Source organism: Helicoverpa zea, chromosome 29, assembly GCF_022581195.2.
Source record: "Helicoverpa zea isolate HzStark_Cry1AcR chromosome 29, ilHelZeax1.1, whole genome shotgun sequence".
NCBI classification, from domain to species: Eukaryota; Metazoa; Arthropoda; class Insecta; order Lepidoptera; family Noctuidae; genus Helicoverpa; species Helicoverpa zea.
In genome coordinates, this window is record NC_061480.1 from 1,751,297 (window position 1) to 1,772,412 (window position 21,116).

Sequence of the window (21,116 nt, forward strand, 5' to 3'; positions counted from 1 at the left end):
GGAGTTTCTAAGTTGGTGATTGATTCACCCGTGCATCGAAGAGTACCTACGTTAATGTCGGTCCTGCCCCTGATCTCTCTCTGGTGGTGTCGGATTGTCGCCCTGTCGCGCTATGAGAGTGAAGGAATAGTGAGTGCACCTGTGTCCAAGCTAATGTGCGTGCACTATAATACGTCCTGTGCAGCTTGCTCATCTCCTTGTATGAGAACACGCCGCCGTGAAAATCGGTCTGGACGTCCTTATTTTTAATAATACTTTATCAAAGATTGGTATGTTTAGGTTGTAAAATAAACAAGAAATAGTTACAAATGTATTCATTATATAATTTACTTAATAATATTATTATACACACTTAAGTAAGAGAGTACGTTAAGTTAAGCCATAATTAGCAACATCTCTTTAATTAGGGTATAGTTATCGGCACGAATCTTGAGCTCTGACCTACATCTGCGCAGAAGTGTTTATTAGCAAATAACCAATCCCGAGTGACGGTTATGCCGCTTTAGCCCGCCCCTGCGCCTCATTTCATTACTTCTGCGCAGGTGAAGGTCAGAGCTCAAGATTCGTGCCGGTAACTATATATCACACTAACATTATGAAAACTAACAAAACATTCTGAGTGTGTGTTATTTTGTAACTTCTTCATAGTTGTGCAAAACAGCTGAACGGAGATATTTAAATATTATTAGCAGATACGTCACCATAAAAAACTTATTTTTATCCGAGTGCGGAAAATAGTTCCCTCAGTAAACTGTGGATCCTAGTTTTAAAATTCCTTCTTGAAGTAATGTCAATTTTATCAAAATAAGGCGCGTCCGTCAATTAGCTCAGAAAATACTACATGGATTTTCTAACTTCAATTATAGATAGAGGGTTCCATAAGAAAGGTTTTAGAATATAATTTATATCAGTAAGAAGTAAAAAAAGTGTTTAACCCCTACTTTATCAAAGTATACCTAAGTTTAATTTTAAATGTTATAATTTATACAGATACAGATTTATATAACTGCCTGAAAGAGGACATGAAAAAGAAGTATGTCGATATTAGTATAACGTCTGAAAGAGAGAAATGGAAGAAAAAACATATTGCGCCGACCTCAGATAACTTGGGAAAAGGGCAGGAAGATGACAATAAATTAAATAGATGTTGTTAATTATGATAAATAGCAGGCTTCAAATAGTTTTTATCCTTGAAACGCGAACGCAAAACCATCCCCGAAGCTGTGCGGTTTGTTCGCGTTGTCTACTTCATTTTCACGGTACTGTAATAAAAAAAAAATATATAATAAATGTTTAAACTAAGTAAAAATTTCGCGGTCGACGAGTTAACATCTTGTGAAGATACTCCGTGGAGGGGCGAAACACGGCGAGTATCCAATCTGTGTTTGTAACTGTCTCGTGAAAATTAACGCTACATATTTTTCCAAACATATCATGGATTTCCGCAAAGTAATGCTGGATTCCATAATTTTATTTAAAAAATCTCTTATTTGTAAGAAAGAGAGCGTCTATATATCCTCCGAGCCTTTTTCCCAATCATGTTGGGGTCGGCTTCCAGTCTAACCGGATTCAGCTGAGTACCAGTGCTTTACAAGAAGCGACTGCCTATCTGACCTCCTCAACCCAGTTACCCGGGCAACCCGATACCCCTTGGTTAGACTGGTGTCAGACTTACTGGCTTCTGACTACCCGTAACGACTGCCAAGGATGTTCAATGACAGCCGGGACCTACAGTTTAACGTGCCATCCGAAACACAGTCAATGATGTCTAAGATATACTTAGAAAGTACATACAAACTTAGAAAAGTTGCATTGGTACTTGCCTGACCTGGGATCGAACCCGCGCCCTCATACTTGAGAGGTTGGTCCTTTACCCACTAGGCCACCACGACTTATATACGACGAGAAGAAAGAGAGCGTCTATCGATCATAATTCATACGGTTAAGCAACGCTTGGAGCAGGTAGTAGCAACCATCAACGGTTACTCATCTGGTCAGGTGGACAGACGACCTTATAAAGGTCGCCGTCGACGCTGGATGCAGGTCGCCTCCAACAGGTATCTGTGGAGATCTAAGGGGGAGGCCTATGTTCAGCAGTGGACGTCCTATGGCTGAGATGATGATGATGATGATGATGATGAGTAACCATCAATATCATAACGACTGCCAACGTCGCGTGTTTCGGAAAGCATGTTAAATTGGTGGATCCCTTCTGAATACCCGTGAGAACCTTGGCAGTTGTTACGGGTAGTCAGAAGCCAGTATGTCTGACACCAGTCTTATCAATGGGTATTGGGTTGCCCAAGTAACTGGGTTAAGGAGGTCAGATAGGGCAGTTGCTCCTTGTAAAGCACTGGTACTCAGATGCATCCGGTTAGACTGGAAGCCGACCCCAACATAGTTGAGAAAAGGCTACGCAGTTGATGTTCTTACCTGTCCGTCGTCCTCGTTTTGACCTCTCCAATTGGAGACGAAGTACTGGTTACCAGCGGGACGCTGTTCTGAGGGACCCTGAGGAGGAAGAGCACATTTAGTACCCTATCGCAGAGAATGGCTGCACATTTTTTTTAATCAGTTCTAAAGTTTCGGAGCCCTTGCGGCACAAATAAACAAAACATGTTTTGTTACTATAGAATTACAGGTACAGATGAAATCGTCAATATTTAAAAACAAAAAAAAAACACTGCAAAATCAGAAACCACTTCAACAATCACAGCTGGAGGACTGTTCTATACTCAAAGAGATGTCAGCAACCCCAGCGGGGCCCAGCAGGGCCAAGGCCTGCCGGGGCTGCGGGTTGTTCGAAAGAGATACCGCGGCCCTGGTACATAAAAGGCCTATGACGGAACACGACGGTTTTTAGTCAGTAAGAGTCTGACACTCCCTCAATGCTGCTAACCCACAGCGGGAGGGGTCATTTGATGATTTTTGACGTCGGAAAAAAAAAGGACTGTTCTATATAACATATCTACTACTACCACTTTGTTATCAAGCTAGGAGGATTCTCAACCGCTACGGAGTAAATAAAGATGAGCGGAGATACCATTATATGCAGGTAAGTCAGGTGCTTTTTTCTTCTAAGTCAAATTCCTACGGTGGGCATGACCAAAACGATCTGTTACGAGTGAACTAATGAGGCATTCGGGTTCTTTGAGACATCTCTCAACGATTTTCTGACGACGTCGATGGCACAATGGTCACGCCGGACCTGAGGTCTCGGGCTCGATTCCCGGTTCGGTCGACATTTGTGTTATGAGCATGCTTGTTGGCCGTGGTCTGGGTGTTACAATATGTATTTATAAATATGTATATACATATGTAGTTTATCAGTTGTGTTAGCACCCATAACACAAGTTAATTAATAACTTAGTATGGGGCTAACCGACCGTGTGTGAAAAGAAGTCCCGACATTATTTATCTTATTTATTTTTAGTATTGCGTAACATGCTCAGGTCCGACGAAGGCGTATAAGAGCGAAAACAGAAACGTTCCTCGTCCATTTTGTACTCCATGGATGAGAGTATCTCAATAGGAAGCTAGTGGTTGTTTGGTTGTTACCTGGTTCTGTCCCCAGTTCTGTTGGGCTGGGTTGGGCTTCTGCTGATTATACTGTTGCTGCAGGTTGTACTGCTGTCTCTGCTGCGCGTACGCCTGCTGGTAGTAGTTGTCTGAAACAGGCATAATTATTTAGACGTGTTTTACATACCTATACTAATATTATAAAGCTGAAGAGTTTGTTTGTTTGTTTGCTTGAACGCGCTAATCTCAAAATAAATCCGATTTGAAAAATTCTTTCAGTGTTAGATAGCCCATTTATCGAGGAAGGCTATAGGCTACTTTTTATCCGGGTTCGTGCCGAGGTTCCCACGGGATGCGGGTGAAACCGCTGGCAGAAGCTAGTAATTAATATGTCCTAAATCGCAGTCACTCCAAAGATTTATAATTCAATGTACCAAAGTCTAAAGGTACGTTTTGAATGCTGCGGACCGCACAAGCCGCGACTGCATGAAGTCGGCCGCAGCTGCACTACTGGTTTGTATGTACATGAAACCGTTTTGGATCGAAGCGGCAGCAGCACGTGCAGTCGCCCTCAGATATCAGACATCGATATAATGATCAAGTGCGGTCGACAGTTGCAGTCGGCAAGAATTCAAAACTTACCTTAAAACAAAAAAGTCATAAAAAATAAGATAATTTTAAGAGTTTAGAAAGTTATTTTAAAAAAAATAAGGTTTTATGCTAGTGACGGAGTCGTCATGTACACACATGTATGGCTCGCCCGCTTTGGTGAGATAAAACATCGCATATAGTACTAACCTGCGTTGCTGGGGGGAACAGGCTCCGGACTCTTTGGTAAATGGCTGCCCTCCAAGATCTGTAAGAGATGCATCATGATAAGTTTACCTAGAAAGTACAAATATAGGTAATTTCATAACCTCGTTGGTCTAGTTGTCACAAAGCGCGACTCCTATGCACGAGGTCCCGGGTCAGACAAAATTGCTTTATGGAACCCAGAATTTAGCATTTGAGAGTACGTAAATGTCGTTCCCTCCGGTCGTGTCAGATTGTCGTCCCATTGGACTATGAGATTGAAAGAATAGTGAGTGCACCTGTGTCCAAGCAAATGCTCGTGCACTATAACATGTCTGTGTGTTTCTAGAACAACTAAAAATCGGCAAGGAACACATCATCATCAATTTGACGTAATAAAGTACTTGTGGAACTAATTTTAATAAATCAATTTAACCATGACTTTGTAGTATTCATTGACAATGAAATGCTTAATAATCCTTACCTGGAATCCGTCCTTCCCGGCCCTATACTTGAGCTTGACGAGCTGTCCACTGGGGTCCTTGTACTGGTAGGCGCCGACCCTGGAGCCATCAGGCTCTATTTGTTCACCAGCTGCCAAACCGTTGTCTGATGCGTACTCGAAGCGGAATGCGCCGTCTGGAAGTAATAGGGTATTTTGAGTCCAGAGCAGGTTACTTCATAAGTTTATCCTTATGATAATTTAGAGACTAGAATGTTCTGCAATGCCAAAAAATCTCTGATTTTATTCCTTCTAAAAAATTTACGCGAAACTTTGTATGGATGTAGGTAGGTATGTTCCTCTTTCGCGCAACACTAAGTAGTAGGTAGCTGGATTTTGATGAAACCTGGCAGTAAATCTGACAGCCAGAACAACAATATATACAGGCTACTTTTTATCCATATGAGGGAAATAGTTCAATCGGGACGCGAGCGGAAAAAGAACATGCACATTATTTTTGTATTTACTAGCAACTCGCCCATTGCCTACGCATACAAAAATCCATAATATGTGCATATTGATTACTGACACTTACTCGCGAATATTAGACATTTAAATAAAACGACTTTTACGGATTTTATCGCGGTTACAGCATCCATGGTCACGGGCAGACAGTCGGTAGTCTGCCCGTGACCATGGATGCCGTTAAATGCCGTAAAGGATCCGAAACGTTGGGACTAAATAATAATAATATAACCGCGATAAAATCTGTAAAGGTAGTTTTATTTAAATGACTATGTGCATGTTTTACACACAGAAGTATGACTCACCCGCTCGTGTGACACATTTTTTTTAAATATCTGTGAATGTTCTGTACCTGAAGTCAGTGATTGTTTGTGGTGCAAGATGGCCGCTTGCTGCTCCTTGGTGAGTCCGTACGGCAGACGCCACGGCTCCGCTTTAGGTATTATAGGACCCGCTGTGGTGCGCTCTGAAATTACAACGATTTTGATAAATAGGGATAAAAGATCGAATTCAATAAAAATGTTGTCTTACAGCCAGTTTCTTCTTCAAAAGTAAAAGCCAAAATATTGTCATAAAGTAAAAGTAACGGTCAAATTCGTTTTTTCTATTAGTTTTGCTGTTACTTTAGCCTTGAAAAATCGAGTTTGACCGTTACTTTTACTTTATGACATTACTTTGGATTTTACTTTTGATGAAGAAACTGGCTGTTAAAAACAAAAACTAACTTATTGTAATTATAAATTTTTACGACTTTTCTAAAGTATTAAATTAACAATTATAATTCCGTGCTTACAAATCAATATCATCTTTTAATCATATATTATACAGTATATTTTCTCAAAAATATCTATCAATCTGCGGAAAATCCTAGTGAATTGTAATACCTACACATCCTCGGTGTTGTAATATAGATGAAAAATTCGACATCGATATTGTCCCGGTTAAACATATAGGGCCTTACTACAAAAACTTTAAACCCTGTTTTACACTTGTCTAATAAAATTTTGGCTGCAAAATGAACCTTATGTCAACGTCATAATTTGACATTTTTTTAGACAAGTCTTAAACTGACGTTAAAAAGTTTTTGTGGTAAGACGGATAAAGTTAAAATGTTAAAAATAAAGTTAGCCATTTATTTAGTTTTTATTTATCTTTCTTTTCTATTTATTTTTCACTAGCCGACTTTATATCAAGGAGGAGATCGGATCGGATGTATCTGTCATATTTTACCTTTCCACTCATTGACTGGCGCTGGTCTCCATGGGTCTACCACGGTAGTACTTTGTGCGTTCACGTCATTCGGAGCCGGCGAGAACAACGCCCTTTGATATGGATCATTCTAGAAAAAATAGATTTTTACAGAAAATGGTAGATTTCAAGGAACAAAGAATCCAGCTCCACAGTTTGCAAGAACTCTTTATTTCTGAAAATCGCTATTTGGCGCTTCATGCATGTACTCCAGTCCTATATTTAAAATAATAAACTCCTATATTTAAAATAATAAGAAATAAGCTGGTGAGAACTACGGTCGCTGGTATGGATCATTCTAGAAAAATAAGATTTTTACAGAAATGTTGTGAATTTCAACAAACAAAGCGACTCTACTGTATGTACTAGGTTTTCACCAAATATCTGTCTTACGCATGCACCCTTGCCCTAATTTTCGACGTCCGAAAATGACTTAAAATAGCAAAATACATGAAATAATTTCACTGTCCAAATGAACTAAAAAAAAATATATATTTATTAAAATCTTCAATTATATAACTTTAAAAATATTATTTCTATAAATGGATTTATGTACACAGAAACCTACAGATAATCTTTAAATATTTCGTAAAATCCACCGTCATTTCGAAAACATATCCATCTGTCGATTAACTTACTAGAGATAAGAACATGACATGACTATATAGTATGGGGCTAACGTCAAAGTTCTATCTCTAGAAAGCACATAAATAGATGGATAAGTTATTGAAACACCGATTTCCATCTACGTAGATAGGTCATAAGCTACCGTTTGGTCATAAACCCTGTATAGAAAGTTTTCTTACTATATTCTTTTGGTTCCAAGGGCGATCCAATGGTTTGAACAGAACGGGATCTACCTGTCACATATGTATCTTAGAATTTATGCTGTCCTGGTACTTTTTGATGTCTCAGGGAAGGACTCGAAGAAGGGTTTAACGACTTGGGGAGACGAAAAAGAGGTATTGTGATTTTGGTGTAGTTTTAAGGTGATAAACATTGAGTAAGGGGCTCGTGACTCGTGGCTATAGCCTGATGAAGCCACACGGGTCGAGCCACGGTGGCTTCATCATTTAAGGAGATCAGCCAGCTGCGCAAGACATATATTATAGTGCACGAGCATTTGCTTGGACACAGGTGCACTCACTATTCCTTCACTCTTTTAGCGCGATGGTACGACAATCCGACACCACCGGAGAGAGATCAGGCGCAGGACCGACATTTACGTGCTCTCCGATGCACGGGTGTATCAATCACTAACTTCCAGACTTCAGCCTGCTTTGTGAAAGTTTCTTAAACCCGCAATGCGATTTCGGCCTGACACCGAAACGGTCCCGATATCACGACCGACGAGGTTTGAATTATCATAATCATCTGCCAAGCCTTTTCCCAATTATGTTGAGGTCGGCTTCCAGTCTAACCGGATGCAGCTGAGTACCATTATTTTACAAGGTGCAACTGCCTTTAACGCTCAATCCTTCTCCTTGTGAGAGGAGGCCTGTGCCCAGCAGTGGGACGATAAAAAGGCTGTAACAACTGCCTATGACTCGTCAACCCAGTTTAGTATGCATCCTCATACTTTTTAAGACTGGTTGTCAAACTTATTGGCTTCTGTCTACCCGTAACGAATGCCAAATATGTTCAATGACAGCTTTGAATTCTCAGTTTGTAAACTGTATGCAGACCATGTCGCACCTCATCGCATGTCCACTGTGCCCTGAAACTTGCTCGCGGGAGGACCTAATGAGCGTATCAGGCCGAGCTCTCGCTCTGGCTACATATTGGGCTGACAAAGTGTAGTCTCACTGTAAGACATGCCATCGACACGAAAGAAGAAGAAGTTTGTAAACTAGGGCTTGACATAAAAAGCTAGTGAGTATGAAAAGTGATGGATCAACAGTTGCTCAAGTTTAATTAGCAGTCTCAGTCCACTGCCCGCATACTATTTGGTCACAGTTCAATTAATTTTAGCTAAGAATGTTACGATTTTAACTGTTCCAATTATGTGAAGCAACTATGTATTAGTAATACTTAATGAGTATCGTAGGTAAGTCGTGGTGGCCTAGTGGGTAAAGAACCAACCTCTCAAGTATGAGTGTGTGTTCGATTCCAGCTCAGGCAAGTACCAATGCAACTTTTCTAAGTTTTGTATGTACTTTCTATGTATATCTTGGAGACCAATGACAGTGTTGCGGAAGGCACGTTAGCTTAGTAGGTCCCGGCTGTCGTTTGAACATCTTTGGCAGTCGATACAGGTAGTCTGAAACCATTCCAATCAAGGGGTGTCGGGTTGCCCGGATAACTGGGTTGAGGAGGTCGGATAGGCAATCGCTCCATGTGGCACAGTGGTACTTAGCTGCACCCAGTTAGTCTGAAAGCCAACCCCGACATATGTAGTTGAGAAAAGGCAGTAACTATAGATTTTCTTGCCCGTTCTTCTCCATGGGAAGCTACTTTTGGAATCGGCAACTAGAATCAAGTTTATTTATATTTTTTGATGATCATAAGTGCTTGTAAAGGCTTAGATGAAATAAAATTACTTATTTGACATGTACCATTTGAAAAATTATCTCAGTTTGTGAAGTAGTCTCCATAGAACGCGATTGAAACCGCTAGGAGCCAGTTTTGTCATAATAATTATGTACCTTAGCATTTTCCTTACAATTCATGGACCTTCTTCTGACATAAACTACTATTATTATTTACTTAGGCATTGTTATTTTCCACGCCCATTTTCCTTTATGAAAACTGTTTAGTCTGAAACTTGAAAGAAAATTCAAAATAAACAGTTGTTTTAAGAAATCTGGCGTTTATGTTTTGATTAAGACAATAGTATAACGTACTCGGTGACTGAATACCATTTATTTGCAAATACGGTGTATATTGTATATCGTACGTATATTGCCTTATTGATTACGTCAATTTGTCAACATATGACATCATCTAATTAACTGATTTTTAGTTTAATCTAAACCTCGAGAATGGCTGGACCGATTTGGCTTATTTTGGTTTTAAAATGTTCAGAGAGGTCCAGGGAAGGTTTAAACGATACGAAGTTTGTTAGGATCAGCTAGTCTGCATATAGAAATGTGAAATTTGCACAAAGCGGTCCAGTGGTACTTCATTTATGACATTTTTTGTAACAATGGTGGACTTTATAAAACTCGTACTGCGATATTAGTTCAAGATAAATCATTTGTAATGCAAAAAAAAATATGATATTCCAACCATCTGTTAGGTATGTGTAAATAAATAAATAAATATTGTTCAAAGACATCTTTTAATATATGTAAATACTTAGATATCTCATTACACCATTCATTACATAATTTCGTAAATGTATCATGAATAACATAAGTGTTGTATTGAAATTCTTTAGTAAACGTATTGAAATCATTAAGATGATTTCTTTTTAATATGAAAGACATACATATTTCATATATTATGAATGACATAAATGTATTGAAATTCCGTATGAATTGTATTGAAATCAGTAAGATTTTTTTCATAAGAATGACAGACATGTGTTGCTGGGGAGTTTGTTGCGCCACTTCGTCTTCCCAGCAATAACACATAGGAAGTGGTGAAGGGCGGACGTTTTGGGGGCTGTCTCATGTAATCCTGACGATCGAAAAGTGCTGTTTTTCAGCCTACTTTGTACAAATGTTTTTTTACGAAATAAAATACTTAAAAAAAGCAACGCGTAGGGTTAGAAATATTTCTTCATTCATAAAGGGTCTTGTAATCAAAAGGGTTGAAAAACCATCATCTCTCGAGCCTTTCCCAACTATGTCATGGTCGGCTTCCAGTCTAACCGGATGCAGTTGAGTACCAGTGTGCCACAAGGAGCGACTGCCTATCTGGCCTCCTCAACCCAGTTACCCGGGCAACCTAATATCACTTGATAAGACTGGTTGTCAGACTTACTGGCTTCTGACTACCCGTAACGACTGCCAAAGATGTTCAATGATAGCTTAGAATTCTCAGTTTGTTCTTATTGTTCAATGACAGCCGGGTATGGTGGTGGTAATGGTATACAATAAAATACCTGATCACTGACAGTATAAAAAACTGTATATAAGAATTATTTAAAAAAAAATAAAAAAAATTGCTGGTTGAAAAATGTTATTATACAATAGATGATTTTTTGGACGACGAATGTATATTATGATTATTTATAAAAAAATAATTTCTTCATGACTCCCAATTTTACCATTTATATTATGTTTTTTATTTTAGTCTTACCATCGTTTTTGTTTTTTATTGTATTATTTTATTATTGACATTGTACCATCGTTTTTTAAATTACTTTTTTATTATTGACATTGTATTACTTGAACACAAAGCTACAAATTGAGAATTTTGGACTATATTTTAACACCATTTGATATACGATAAATAATAGCATTTAAAAAAAATATATATAAATTTTTGCATGCCTCATGGTAGAATGTACTGGACTCTTCTTTCACTTAACACCATATTTTTACACGCTTTTTATTAGCTTCACCTGTATGTTTGTAGGTTTGTAACCGACTTCTTTGGGCGCGATTTTGACCCACTTTAAACGGCCAGATTTCGTTCAAACTTTGTAGATTTATTGAGGACCGATGACAATACACTAATTTGATAAAATTATTCAATTTTTAACCGACTTCCCAAAAAGGAGGAGGTTACACATACACATCGATTACTCCGAGGTTTATAGACCGATTTACGTGATTCTTTTTTTGTTCGACTCAGAATAGCTGCCAGTTGGTCCCATAGTCATCAGGTCAGGATCTGATGATGGAAACCTGAGAAATCGAGGGCAACCTTCGAAAGTTGTAGGCATACATAGGGTAAAAACTTGACACTCAGGTGTACGCCTAAAAGCACTATTCAACTGTGAAGATTTGGAGCTGACCTGATGATGGAGACCAGAGAGGGTCCAGGGAACTCGACAACTGAATATGTGAACTACCTCGTGTTTGGGCTTAAATTATTTGTATTGACAATACCTATGCAACAGTGAAGGTTTGGAGCTGACCTGATGATGGAGACCAGAGAAAGTCGAGGGAACTCGACAACTGAATATGTAAACTACCTCGTGTTTGGGCTTAAATTATTTGTATTGACAAGACCTATGCAACAGTGAAGGTTTGGAGCTGACCTGATGATGGAGACCAGAGAAAGTCGAGGGAAGTCGACAACTGAATATGTAAACTACATCGTGTTTGGGCTTAAATTATTTGTATTGACAAGACCTTTGCAACAGTGAAGGTTGGGAGCTGACCTGATGATGGAAACCAGAGAAAGTCGAGGGAACTCGACAACTGAATATGTAAAATACCTCGTTTGGACTTATATTCTTTGTATTGATGAGAACTTCCCACTTGTATGGATAGTGACAACTATTCGTATCACTGAAAAGCTTTAAACAAAAAAACTAAAAAGTAGAAAATAAATAATAGTTTAAAAAAAACTAAAAAACACGCTTTTTATAGAAAACCGAACTAAAAAATAGAAAATAAATTTAAATTAAGAAAATAGTGTTCAAAATTTCAATGAATATAAATTAATAATAGTGTGAATACAAAAAATATATTTAAAAAAAGCGTGGGGTGCATGGTGTCAATAGTTATAAATATTTTATTGACAGATATGAGTAGAGTGATTTTCATTTCGATAATACCTTAAAAAAGCACCCCACGCTTTTTTTAAATATATTTTTTGTATTCACACTATTATTAATTTATATTCATTGAAATTTTGAACACTATTTTCTTAATTTAAATTTATTGTACCTACATTCATAGCAAATAAATCATTTCATTTCATTTCGGGACCTACAGTTTAACGTGCTCTCCGAAACAAGGGCTTAAAGAAACTGTTCTAAATATTGATGTACTTACTTGGTGAAAGGTCTGTGGTGCATAGTAGTTGTTATTTTGACCTCTGACTGCCGCCGCGAGCAGGAAACACCAGAAGCATATCAACTGTAATAATATTTAAGTTAAGTTAATACATCGCGGTGAAATTATGGATGGGTAACCGTCGGTTTGATTCGGATATTTTTAAAACTTGAGTTTAAAGTAATACTACTAATATTATAAAAGCGAAAGATTGTAAGAACGTATGTTTGTATGTTACTCTTTCACAATTTTTTTTTTAATTAATATACTTTAATTTGACAGTACCTACTTACATATATATCCATAATCCATACTATATTTGGAGCTGAAAAGTTTGTGTACTTGCACACGCTGATCTCAGAAGCTACTAGACCGTTCAAAAATAAAAAACCGGCCAAGTGCGAGTCGGAATCGCTCACGAAGGGTTCCGTACCATTATTTAGAAAATGAGCAAAAAAAATACGTTTGTTGTATGGGAGTAAATAAATATTTATTATATTCTACTTTTCAGTATTTGTTGTTATAGCGGCAACAGAAATACATCATCTGTGAACTCTCTAACTATCACGGTTCATGAGATTCAGCCTGGTGACGGACGGACAGAGGAGCCAAAACAATAGGGTCCCGTTTTACCCTTTGGGTACGGAACCCTAAAAATCTTTCCGTATTATATACTTCCAGTATTATATTAATAGCAAGAGCACGGTAATTACGGTATGCAGTAGGCTGATTCTAAGTTAAAATAAAGTACATAATAAAAAGACAGAAATGCATACATGGAATGCATAGTTAAGTAAGTGTTTACAAACAACAGATAGGTACTGAAATAATTCTAAGAATTATTAATATTTTTATTATATACGCAGTATTTTATTTTGTTTACATATTTAATTTACAAGAAATAAAAAAGGCTTTTTATCATTTTTTTTTATAGGTAGGTACTAGCTTCTGTCCGCGGTTTCGCTCGCGTTCCGAGGGATGCAATTTTCATACATGGATAAAAAACAGCCTGTATGTTATACTGATAAATTAAGCTATTCATAATTCATCCACTAGTTTTAGCGTGAAAGAGTGACAAATATAACGACATATCTACATAATTACATTTATCTTACAGGTCCTACATATAATTATTTATTTTTATATATCTCTACCAGACCTCGGGACTATAGAGTCCCGTATTTTTGGAAGGCGAACGTGGGGCCGAAGCCAACACGCCTTTTTGAGACAACTTTAATGAAATGAAATAATTAATCATTAAATTCTTGACCGTTATTTGAAGCTTACTAGTTTGAGATAGGCACCTACGTGTTTTCCGCTTTTATCTCCGTCCTTTTCTACCCCATATCTTGCATCTCTCTCGCACACCGACCAGTTTCACTCCCCACCAGGCAGGAGGCGACGAGTGTTCTCGGCGGCCACAGTTCGTCATTGGCGTCTTGTTTTCCGCCCGAGAAGGTTGTCTAACCAACCGCTGTAGTATTTCGTTGAAAAATAAACTCAGTGCTCTCGCAGAACACAGGTGAGTTTATAATATTTTATACAATTTGTTAACGGTTTTACCGTTCGATATTCGATTTTGCGAAATCAAGTGTTAATATTTTGTACATCTACCCCTTTTTTGTCACGAGTTTCTTCCGTGTACTTTTTTTTCAGTAATTTGTTTTCAGAATGAGTGACTTATAAAGCAAATACAGATGCGGTAAATAATAAAGCTACCACAGCCCGTGCACGTGACTATGGAAAAGAAAGCAAGCCCGAAGTTCCTAAGGCACCTGTGGCCCTAGTTCAATCCTGCAAGGCGTTCAACGGTTTGACAAAAAAGAATGGTGTGAGGTGCGGTCCAACCAGCATCTCCTTAGTTCGGACTGATCACTACCGCACTTGAAGAGGGCTGATGGTGTCAAGAAAGCTTTTCGGCCTTGAAAGACTTGGTACGCTCCCCTCGGACTACCAGTAAGTCTGTTAGCCACCTCCCATGGGGGTCGGCTCATTATCACGGCGTGTGATGGTTTTCGGCCTTGAAAGACTTGGTACGCTCCCCTCGGACTGCCAGTAAGTCTGTTAGCCACCCCCCGTAGGGGTCGGCTCATTATCTCGGCGTGTGATGCTTTTCGGCCTTGAAAGACTTGGTACGCTCCCCTCGGACTGCCAGTAAGTCTGTTAGCCACCCCCCGTAGGGGTCGGCTCATTATCTCGGCGTGTGATGCTTTTCGGCCTTGAAAGACTTGGTACGCTCCGCCTAGGACTGCCAGTAAGTATGTTAGCCACCCCCCACAGGGGTTGGCTCATTTTCACGGACCCGCGCAGGGTACCAATCTTGCATGTTGCGAGACGCAGCATCATTACAAAGTGGGGACCAGTAAGTATACTAGCCACCCCCCACAGGGGTCGTTTCATTATCACGGACCCGCGCAGGGTACCAATCTTGCATTTTGCGAGTCGCAGCATCATTACAAAGCAGGGACCAGTAAGTATACTAGCCACCCCCCGCAGGGGTCGGCTCATTATCACGGACCCTCGCAGGGTACCAATCATGCATGTTGCGGGTCGTACCATCATTGCAATCTACCCTCGCAGGGTGGCTTTTTGGATCGACTTTCGAAGAGTCGCCATTATAACCTTCCCTCGAAGGGAAATGGTAATCACACTCACGCTGAATGGCGTGTGACGCAAAACTCTAAAAGCTCCCTTGGGATATCACGAGTAAATTACAATAGGAACCATGTCCAACAGAGGAAACAGAAAGCGTCCAGGACCGCAGGCGGACTTTGATGCGTCCAACAAGGCACGTAAGTTATGACTTTCCAGGCGGGTTGCCTAACATTATATCAAGACCAATGGAAAGAAATGGGAGCTCCGCCTTTCTTGTCAAAAATAATAACTGGGTATCGCATACCATTGGCCAAGAGCCACCTTTGATAGATAATGCCAGATTTGACCAGAGAGTCCAAAGAGATGGATGTCGTCATATCCCAAATGATAAAACAAAAAGTTCTATTGATAGCTGCAAATTCTGCCAGCTTTCTTTCCAATATGTTTCTTGTGCCCAAAAGGCGACGGAAAGAACCGTCCAATACTCAATCTCAAGGTTCTCAACAAGTTCATAATTACGGAACCCTTCAGTTTAATAAATGTTTTTCGGGTGCTAGAGTTTCTTCAGAAAGACGAATGGCTGTGCAAGTGGATCTCGCCCAGGCTTACTTCTACCTTCCGGTAGCCGGAGGTCACAGACATGTTCTTCGACTAGTATACAGAAGAAGACTGCTTCAGATTACGTGCCTACCATTTGGCTTAAGCACGGCACCCAAGACCTTCGCCACAGTGACCAATTTGGGTGGCTCAAACTTTGAAAACTCAAGGGTTACTTATAATTGTGTATCTCGATTTTCTGGTGGCTCACCAAGATATATTTGCCTACTTTGGGATCATTTGCACCACGTTTTGGATGGCAAGTGAATAAATCGCAAGCATTATCAACAAGATAATGACAAAACGCACTACGTGACAAACAGCACGACAAACTTAGAAGACCTGCATAGCTTGATAGGACTTTTAAACTTCGCAAGTTTTCGTTGTTCCATACGGCAGACTGCATTACCGGGCTCTCCTCACTTTCCTCAATGCAGTGTTGAACAGCAATCTATACCTACCCTATTCATGGAACCGTGAGCCAAACGGTGAACAAACCATAAAAAGGGTTCTTATAAGTCACGATTGAAGTAATGATCATATTTTATAAAAATAACTACGAAAGTAATATACTGACAACATTAGAAATGATATTTTAGAACGATGTCTGTGGAACTTATGCAATCTTTTCAAACTTATTTGAAATCAAATATGTATAATAAAGGCCGTAAATTATTTTCTTAATTTTAATGAAATATGTAGTAAATCGTTTACATGTAAAATGAACCTAGAAGTCTTGACTGTCATACATAGAACCCTACTTAATTGAAGACCACGATACTAAGAACATTTTACATAAAAATGTGACGTTTTTGTCATCGGTCGGGTTATACCCACCATTTTGAAAAAGTGTCATTCTTTGGTTACATTGTGGGCTCACGGCTCGGTGAATGGAGTATAGCAATGTTGAACCTACCAGCAGATGCCTTAGCAGATCTAAAGTGGTGGCTGGTCAGCTGCCACCAAACCTTGGATATTCATTCGCCACTTCCCTGTCACCTTATAACCACGGACGCCTCCGATGTAGGATGGGGGCACAACTGAACGGAACTCCCGTAATGGGTTCATGGAACGAGAGAGAAAAAGGCTTTCACTGCGATCTGAAAGAGATGCTTGCAGTATTAACTGGAAAATCACGGCAAGTTGCTAAAGAGATCAACAGCCATTTTTCAATGCAAAAATGGGACTGTGGTGTCATATCTAAGAAATCAAGGTGGCACCCGATCAAGGAGCCTACCGAACTTGACGTACAAGAGTATTCAGTTATCTTGAGCTGTATCAAATCTATCACGTCGTGAATCATATACCAGCCCTATTCAACAGTCAGGCAGACCATCTCTCCCGACACAAACCTCCACCGGAGTGGCATCTTGTATCAGCAGTGGACCTACTTGCCTCGAAGCGAGCCCAGGGACACATAGTTGTGTACTACGTGCCCCTAGATCTGAAGGACCCGAAAGCGGGGTTCCACGATGCCCTTTTCTCAAGTTTTGACTTACCCGCTAGCATGGGTATTACCGCCACCTTACCTTATACCGTAGGTCCTCAGTCATCTCAATTCAGGAACGGGAGTTAATCTCATAGTAGTTCCTTCGGTGGCACCAGGTATTTTGGCGAGCAGATTTGAAGTCCCGATCATTAGCAGTACCCTACACACTGATGAACCTCGAGCAGAAACCGATAGACACAGCAACGGGGATACCCCCTGCCAAGGTCAGGGAAATGGGGGGGGGGAGGGACAAGGAGTCTCTCCGACTGAAGTCTTCTTCAATCCACACGCAACACTTATCAATCAGCTTGGAGTCGATGGTTAAATTGGGGCGAAAAGTATGAAATTGGATCCTATGAATCCTTGAATCCCTATTTGGACCTATACTTACCCAATTTTTAGCAGACTTACACATAGTAAATAAACTAACATACAATACTATTTTATTACACAAGTCAGTTATAGCTACACTATGCAATGCAGAAACCACTGGAGAGCTAGGTTCACACTTTCTAGTCGGACACAATTTAAAATCAATAGCGCTGAGCAAACCTGTTCCCCGGGAAGCCGTCCATCTGGAACAATGACCAATTGGTAACCTACTTAAGTGCAGTAAACGTAGACGAGAATAATCCATTTGCAACTTCCAGGCACACTGCTGCTCTTTCTTTTGCTAGCTTGTTTCGGAAAGGCGAGTCCATGATCTTTCCTTGCTTGCAATAGACCCAGAACATTTCAAAAACAACAAAGATAATTTAATCTTATGGCCAGTCTTTGGCTCTAAGACCGACAGTTCTAGTCATAGGCAGTCGGGTTGTTGTTTGATGGATAATCAGGAAAATATAAATCTAAGTCCAGTGTATTGGGTCAGAAAGACTAAAGCCTTGTTAGAAGATAGACGGACATCGGCTAATTCCTTAAATTTATTTATATCCGTTAGAGGCCAACCAAAGGCAGGCACCCGAACGATGATGCGGGTGGATTAAGACATTGTTAAAAGAGGCAGGAATAACTACAACCCCAGGAAGCTTCCACTCGGCGGTAGCGTCAAAATCTGTGTTGACAATATACTTTTGGACGATATATTAGCAAAGGGTAATTGGCGATCAGGCAATACATTTGCCCATTTTTACAGAAGGGAAAGATACCCACTAAATAGAAGTAGCAAGTTATCTCGATTATTTAATTAATCCGGCTGATTAATGTCTATATTTTTGTTACTATTGTTATTAAGAAGTATCGCAATGTTTTTGTTAATTACTATTAGAAAATGAAATCAATTTTGCTTTTGTTCTTGCATCTCTCTTTTAATTTTTATTACTCATCCTTCGAGCCCATTTCCCAACTATGTTGGGGTCGGCTTCCAGTCTAACAGGATGTAGCTGAGTACCAGTACCAGTTAACTTTGATTACATTAGTATTCCAGGACGCAATACACATACTTACATGTGATTACTCGTGTACCTAAGTACCTATTTACATACACAATTTCATTGTGCTTTTGCTCACATTGGCGTCCACTTCCACCAGGCGATAACAAACACGTCTCAAACTAGTAAGCTTCAAATAACGGTCAAGAATTTAATAGCAGCGTTTTACCTGAAATAAAACGCATATTAAATACTTACCTTATTTGAAGCTTACATTTTAATTTCTGCCTGGTGTTTTCGACTCAATGACGAACTGTGGCCGCCGAGAACACTCGTCGCCTCCTGCCTGGTGGGGAGTGAAACTGGTCGGTGTGCGAGAGAGATGCAAGATATGGGGTAGAAAAGGACGGAGATAAAAGCGGAAAACACGTAGGTGCCTATCTCAAACTAGTAAGCTTCAAATAAGGTAAGTATTTAATATGCGTTTTATTTCAGGTAAAACGCTGCTATTAATTTGTGTCACAAATTAATGATTAATTATTAAATTACTGTTACAGCCTTTTTATCGTCCCACTGCTGGGCTGCGGCCTCCTCTCACACGGAGAAGGATTGAACATTAATCACCACGCTTGCTCAATGCGGGTTGGTGATTTCAGACTGTATAGTCCAGGTTTCCTCGAGATGTTTTCCTTCATATTTTATCAGCCATTGGTGTCTAAGTATACTTAGAAAGTACATACAAACTTGGAAAAGTTGCATTGGTACTTGCCTGACCCTGGAATCGAACCCACACCCTCATACACGAAAGGTTGGTTCTTTACCCATTAATTAAAATAATTTTAAAAAAAGTCGTGGTGGCCTAGTCCACCACGACTTTTTTTAAAATTATTTTAACTATTAAATTATTTCTAATTATTAAGTAGGTAGGTTTCGGATTTACGCATATCCAAAATATTTATACTAAGATCACTTTTTAACATGCTTTTATTGGGTCGACCTGTATGTATCTATGTAATGGAATCTAAGGTAACTAATTTAACCATCTTCCAAGGATCGTAGCGTCATGTCATGTCATGTCATGCTTCAGCTGTATGTAGTTCTGATGACAATACAATAATATGGTACTGTCGAACTGATCTGATGATGGAGCCGGAACATATGAACTGGACCTTCATGATGGAACATCGTATCATAGCTGTGTTGGATTTTTTAGAAAATCTTTTAAAGAACTTTGGCCATATTTACGTACGCTCATTTATAAAAATTGTTTAACTAGTAATTTATTTTACAGAACCAATGTTGGTAAACGCTCACCTGTGGCACGAATTTGCAATGAATATAACTCTTTGTGCGGGAGCTCGGACAATTTTGACATTTTCCATGATCCTTATAATAAACTAGCTTCTGCCAGCGATTTCACCCGCATCCCGTGGGCACTACTTCCCGTACCGGGATAAAAAGTAGCCTATAGCCTTCCTCGATAAATGGGCTATCTAACACTGAAAGAAATTTTCAAATCGGACCAGTAGTTCCTGAGATTAGCGCGTTCAAACAAACAAACTCTTCAGCTTTATAATATTAGTATAGATTTAATGTAAATGCCTCATGTAAATTAATTTTTGCACAAAATTGGCCAATTTAGAATAGTACCTATTATGAAATATTACTTTCTTATCATTTGCCTCTATCGATTCTGCTTTTTTTTATTATTTTTGTTATGTATAGTTTGGTTTGGTTTAATTTAATTTGAGCGTTGTGCGCACCTGTAATTAACTTATTTACGCAGGACTTACCATAATTGTAAACTTATATATGCGAAAGTAATTGTAAATAAGTTGTTGGTGTGCCTTGTAAATAAATAAAATAAAATAAATTTATTCGATCATTCATCGATTCAATCAATTCGATTTTTTCAAATACTTAGATTAGTTAGTTGTAATATCAATTTTTTTGTTATTTGTAAGTAAATATTTTTTGGTTAATTGTTATTTGTTGTTTTAGTTGTATATTACTGTAAATACCGTTAACTACATAAATAATAAAAAAATATAACTCACCCTCATTGTCAGAACTGCAAAGGCCTCCGCACAAAGTGATGGACAGACGGAAAATGCGTTTAATATTATGAAATCTGCTCATATATAGATGTTAAGCAAGGCTCAATAGACCGTAGCAAAACTCGTATGAAGATTGTAGCGAAATTTTACTATAAAGAACCGATTGCAGAAGTTTATTTTTTTAATATAATGACGTAAGGAGGTTCTCAATTCGGATGATTGATTTTTTTACAAGTTGTACACTTGAAATATGATTTAAATACAAATTAATCGAGAACGTATTATTTTTTTTCAAGATGGTTTCTTCAATATTATTTTTCTTTTCTTTCACAAACAAATAACAAAGACAAACGCGTTGGAATTTATATCTCTTTTATAGGTATTTAAAAACTTTAAATATGACGTCTCAAACATTCAGTCTTTTTAAATGAATCATAGGTATATTTTAGTTTTTTTTTTTTAAGTTTAATTTAAATACGTGTGTAACTAATAATAATTATGACTATTTTTTAACCCTATCATCGCGTCTATTTAACACAGCTGAATAAAAAACTAGTCTTCCCCGATAGAAGGATTGTCCACAACTGA

The 21,116-nt window shown here is 38.8% G+C and overlaps 1 protein-coding gene across 1 annotated transcript; it reads right to left on the reverse strand.

Annotated features, from left to right (window-relative positions):
* Nucleotides 1–299: 299 nt before the first annotated feature.
* Nucleotides 300–21,108, reverse strand: LOC124644142. Its single transcript, XM_047183377.1, has 9 exons — nucleotides 20,529–21,108; nucleotides 12,421–12,504; nucleotides 6,509–6,617; nucleotides 5,631–5,744; nucleotides 4,796–4,950; nucleotides 4,318–4,375; nucleotides 3,559–3,668; nucleotides 2,434–2,511; nucleotides 300–1,262 (listed from the first exon to the last, which is right to left on the reverse strand). The coding sequence occupies exons 1-9, from the start codon at nucleotides 20,532–20,534 to the stop codon at nucleotides 1,185–1,187; spliced, it is 792 nt and encodes a 263-aa protein (XP_047039333.1). The 5' UTR covers nucleotides 20,535–21,108; the 3' UTR covers nucleotides 300–1,184.
* Nucleotides 21,109–21,116: the final 8 nt, after the last annotated feature.

What these genes read in the sequence shown, in the direction of transcription:
- LOC124644142 (XM_047183377.1), bottom strand. An exon ending in GCCAGTCAATGAGTGGAAAG is followed by an intron (nt 5,745 to 6,508) that starts GTAAAATATGAC and finishes TTGTAATTTCAG; the next exon opens with AGCGCACCACAGCGGGTCCT. An exon ending in TGTTCCCCCCAGCAACGCAG is followed by an intron (nt 3,669 to 4,317) that starts GTTAGTACTATA and finishes TGCCTGTTTCAG; the next exon opens with ACAACTACTACCAGCAGGCG.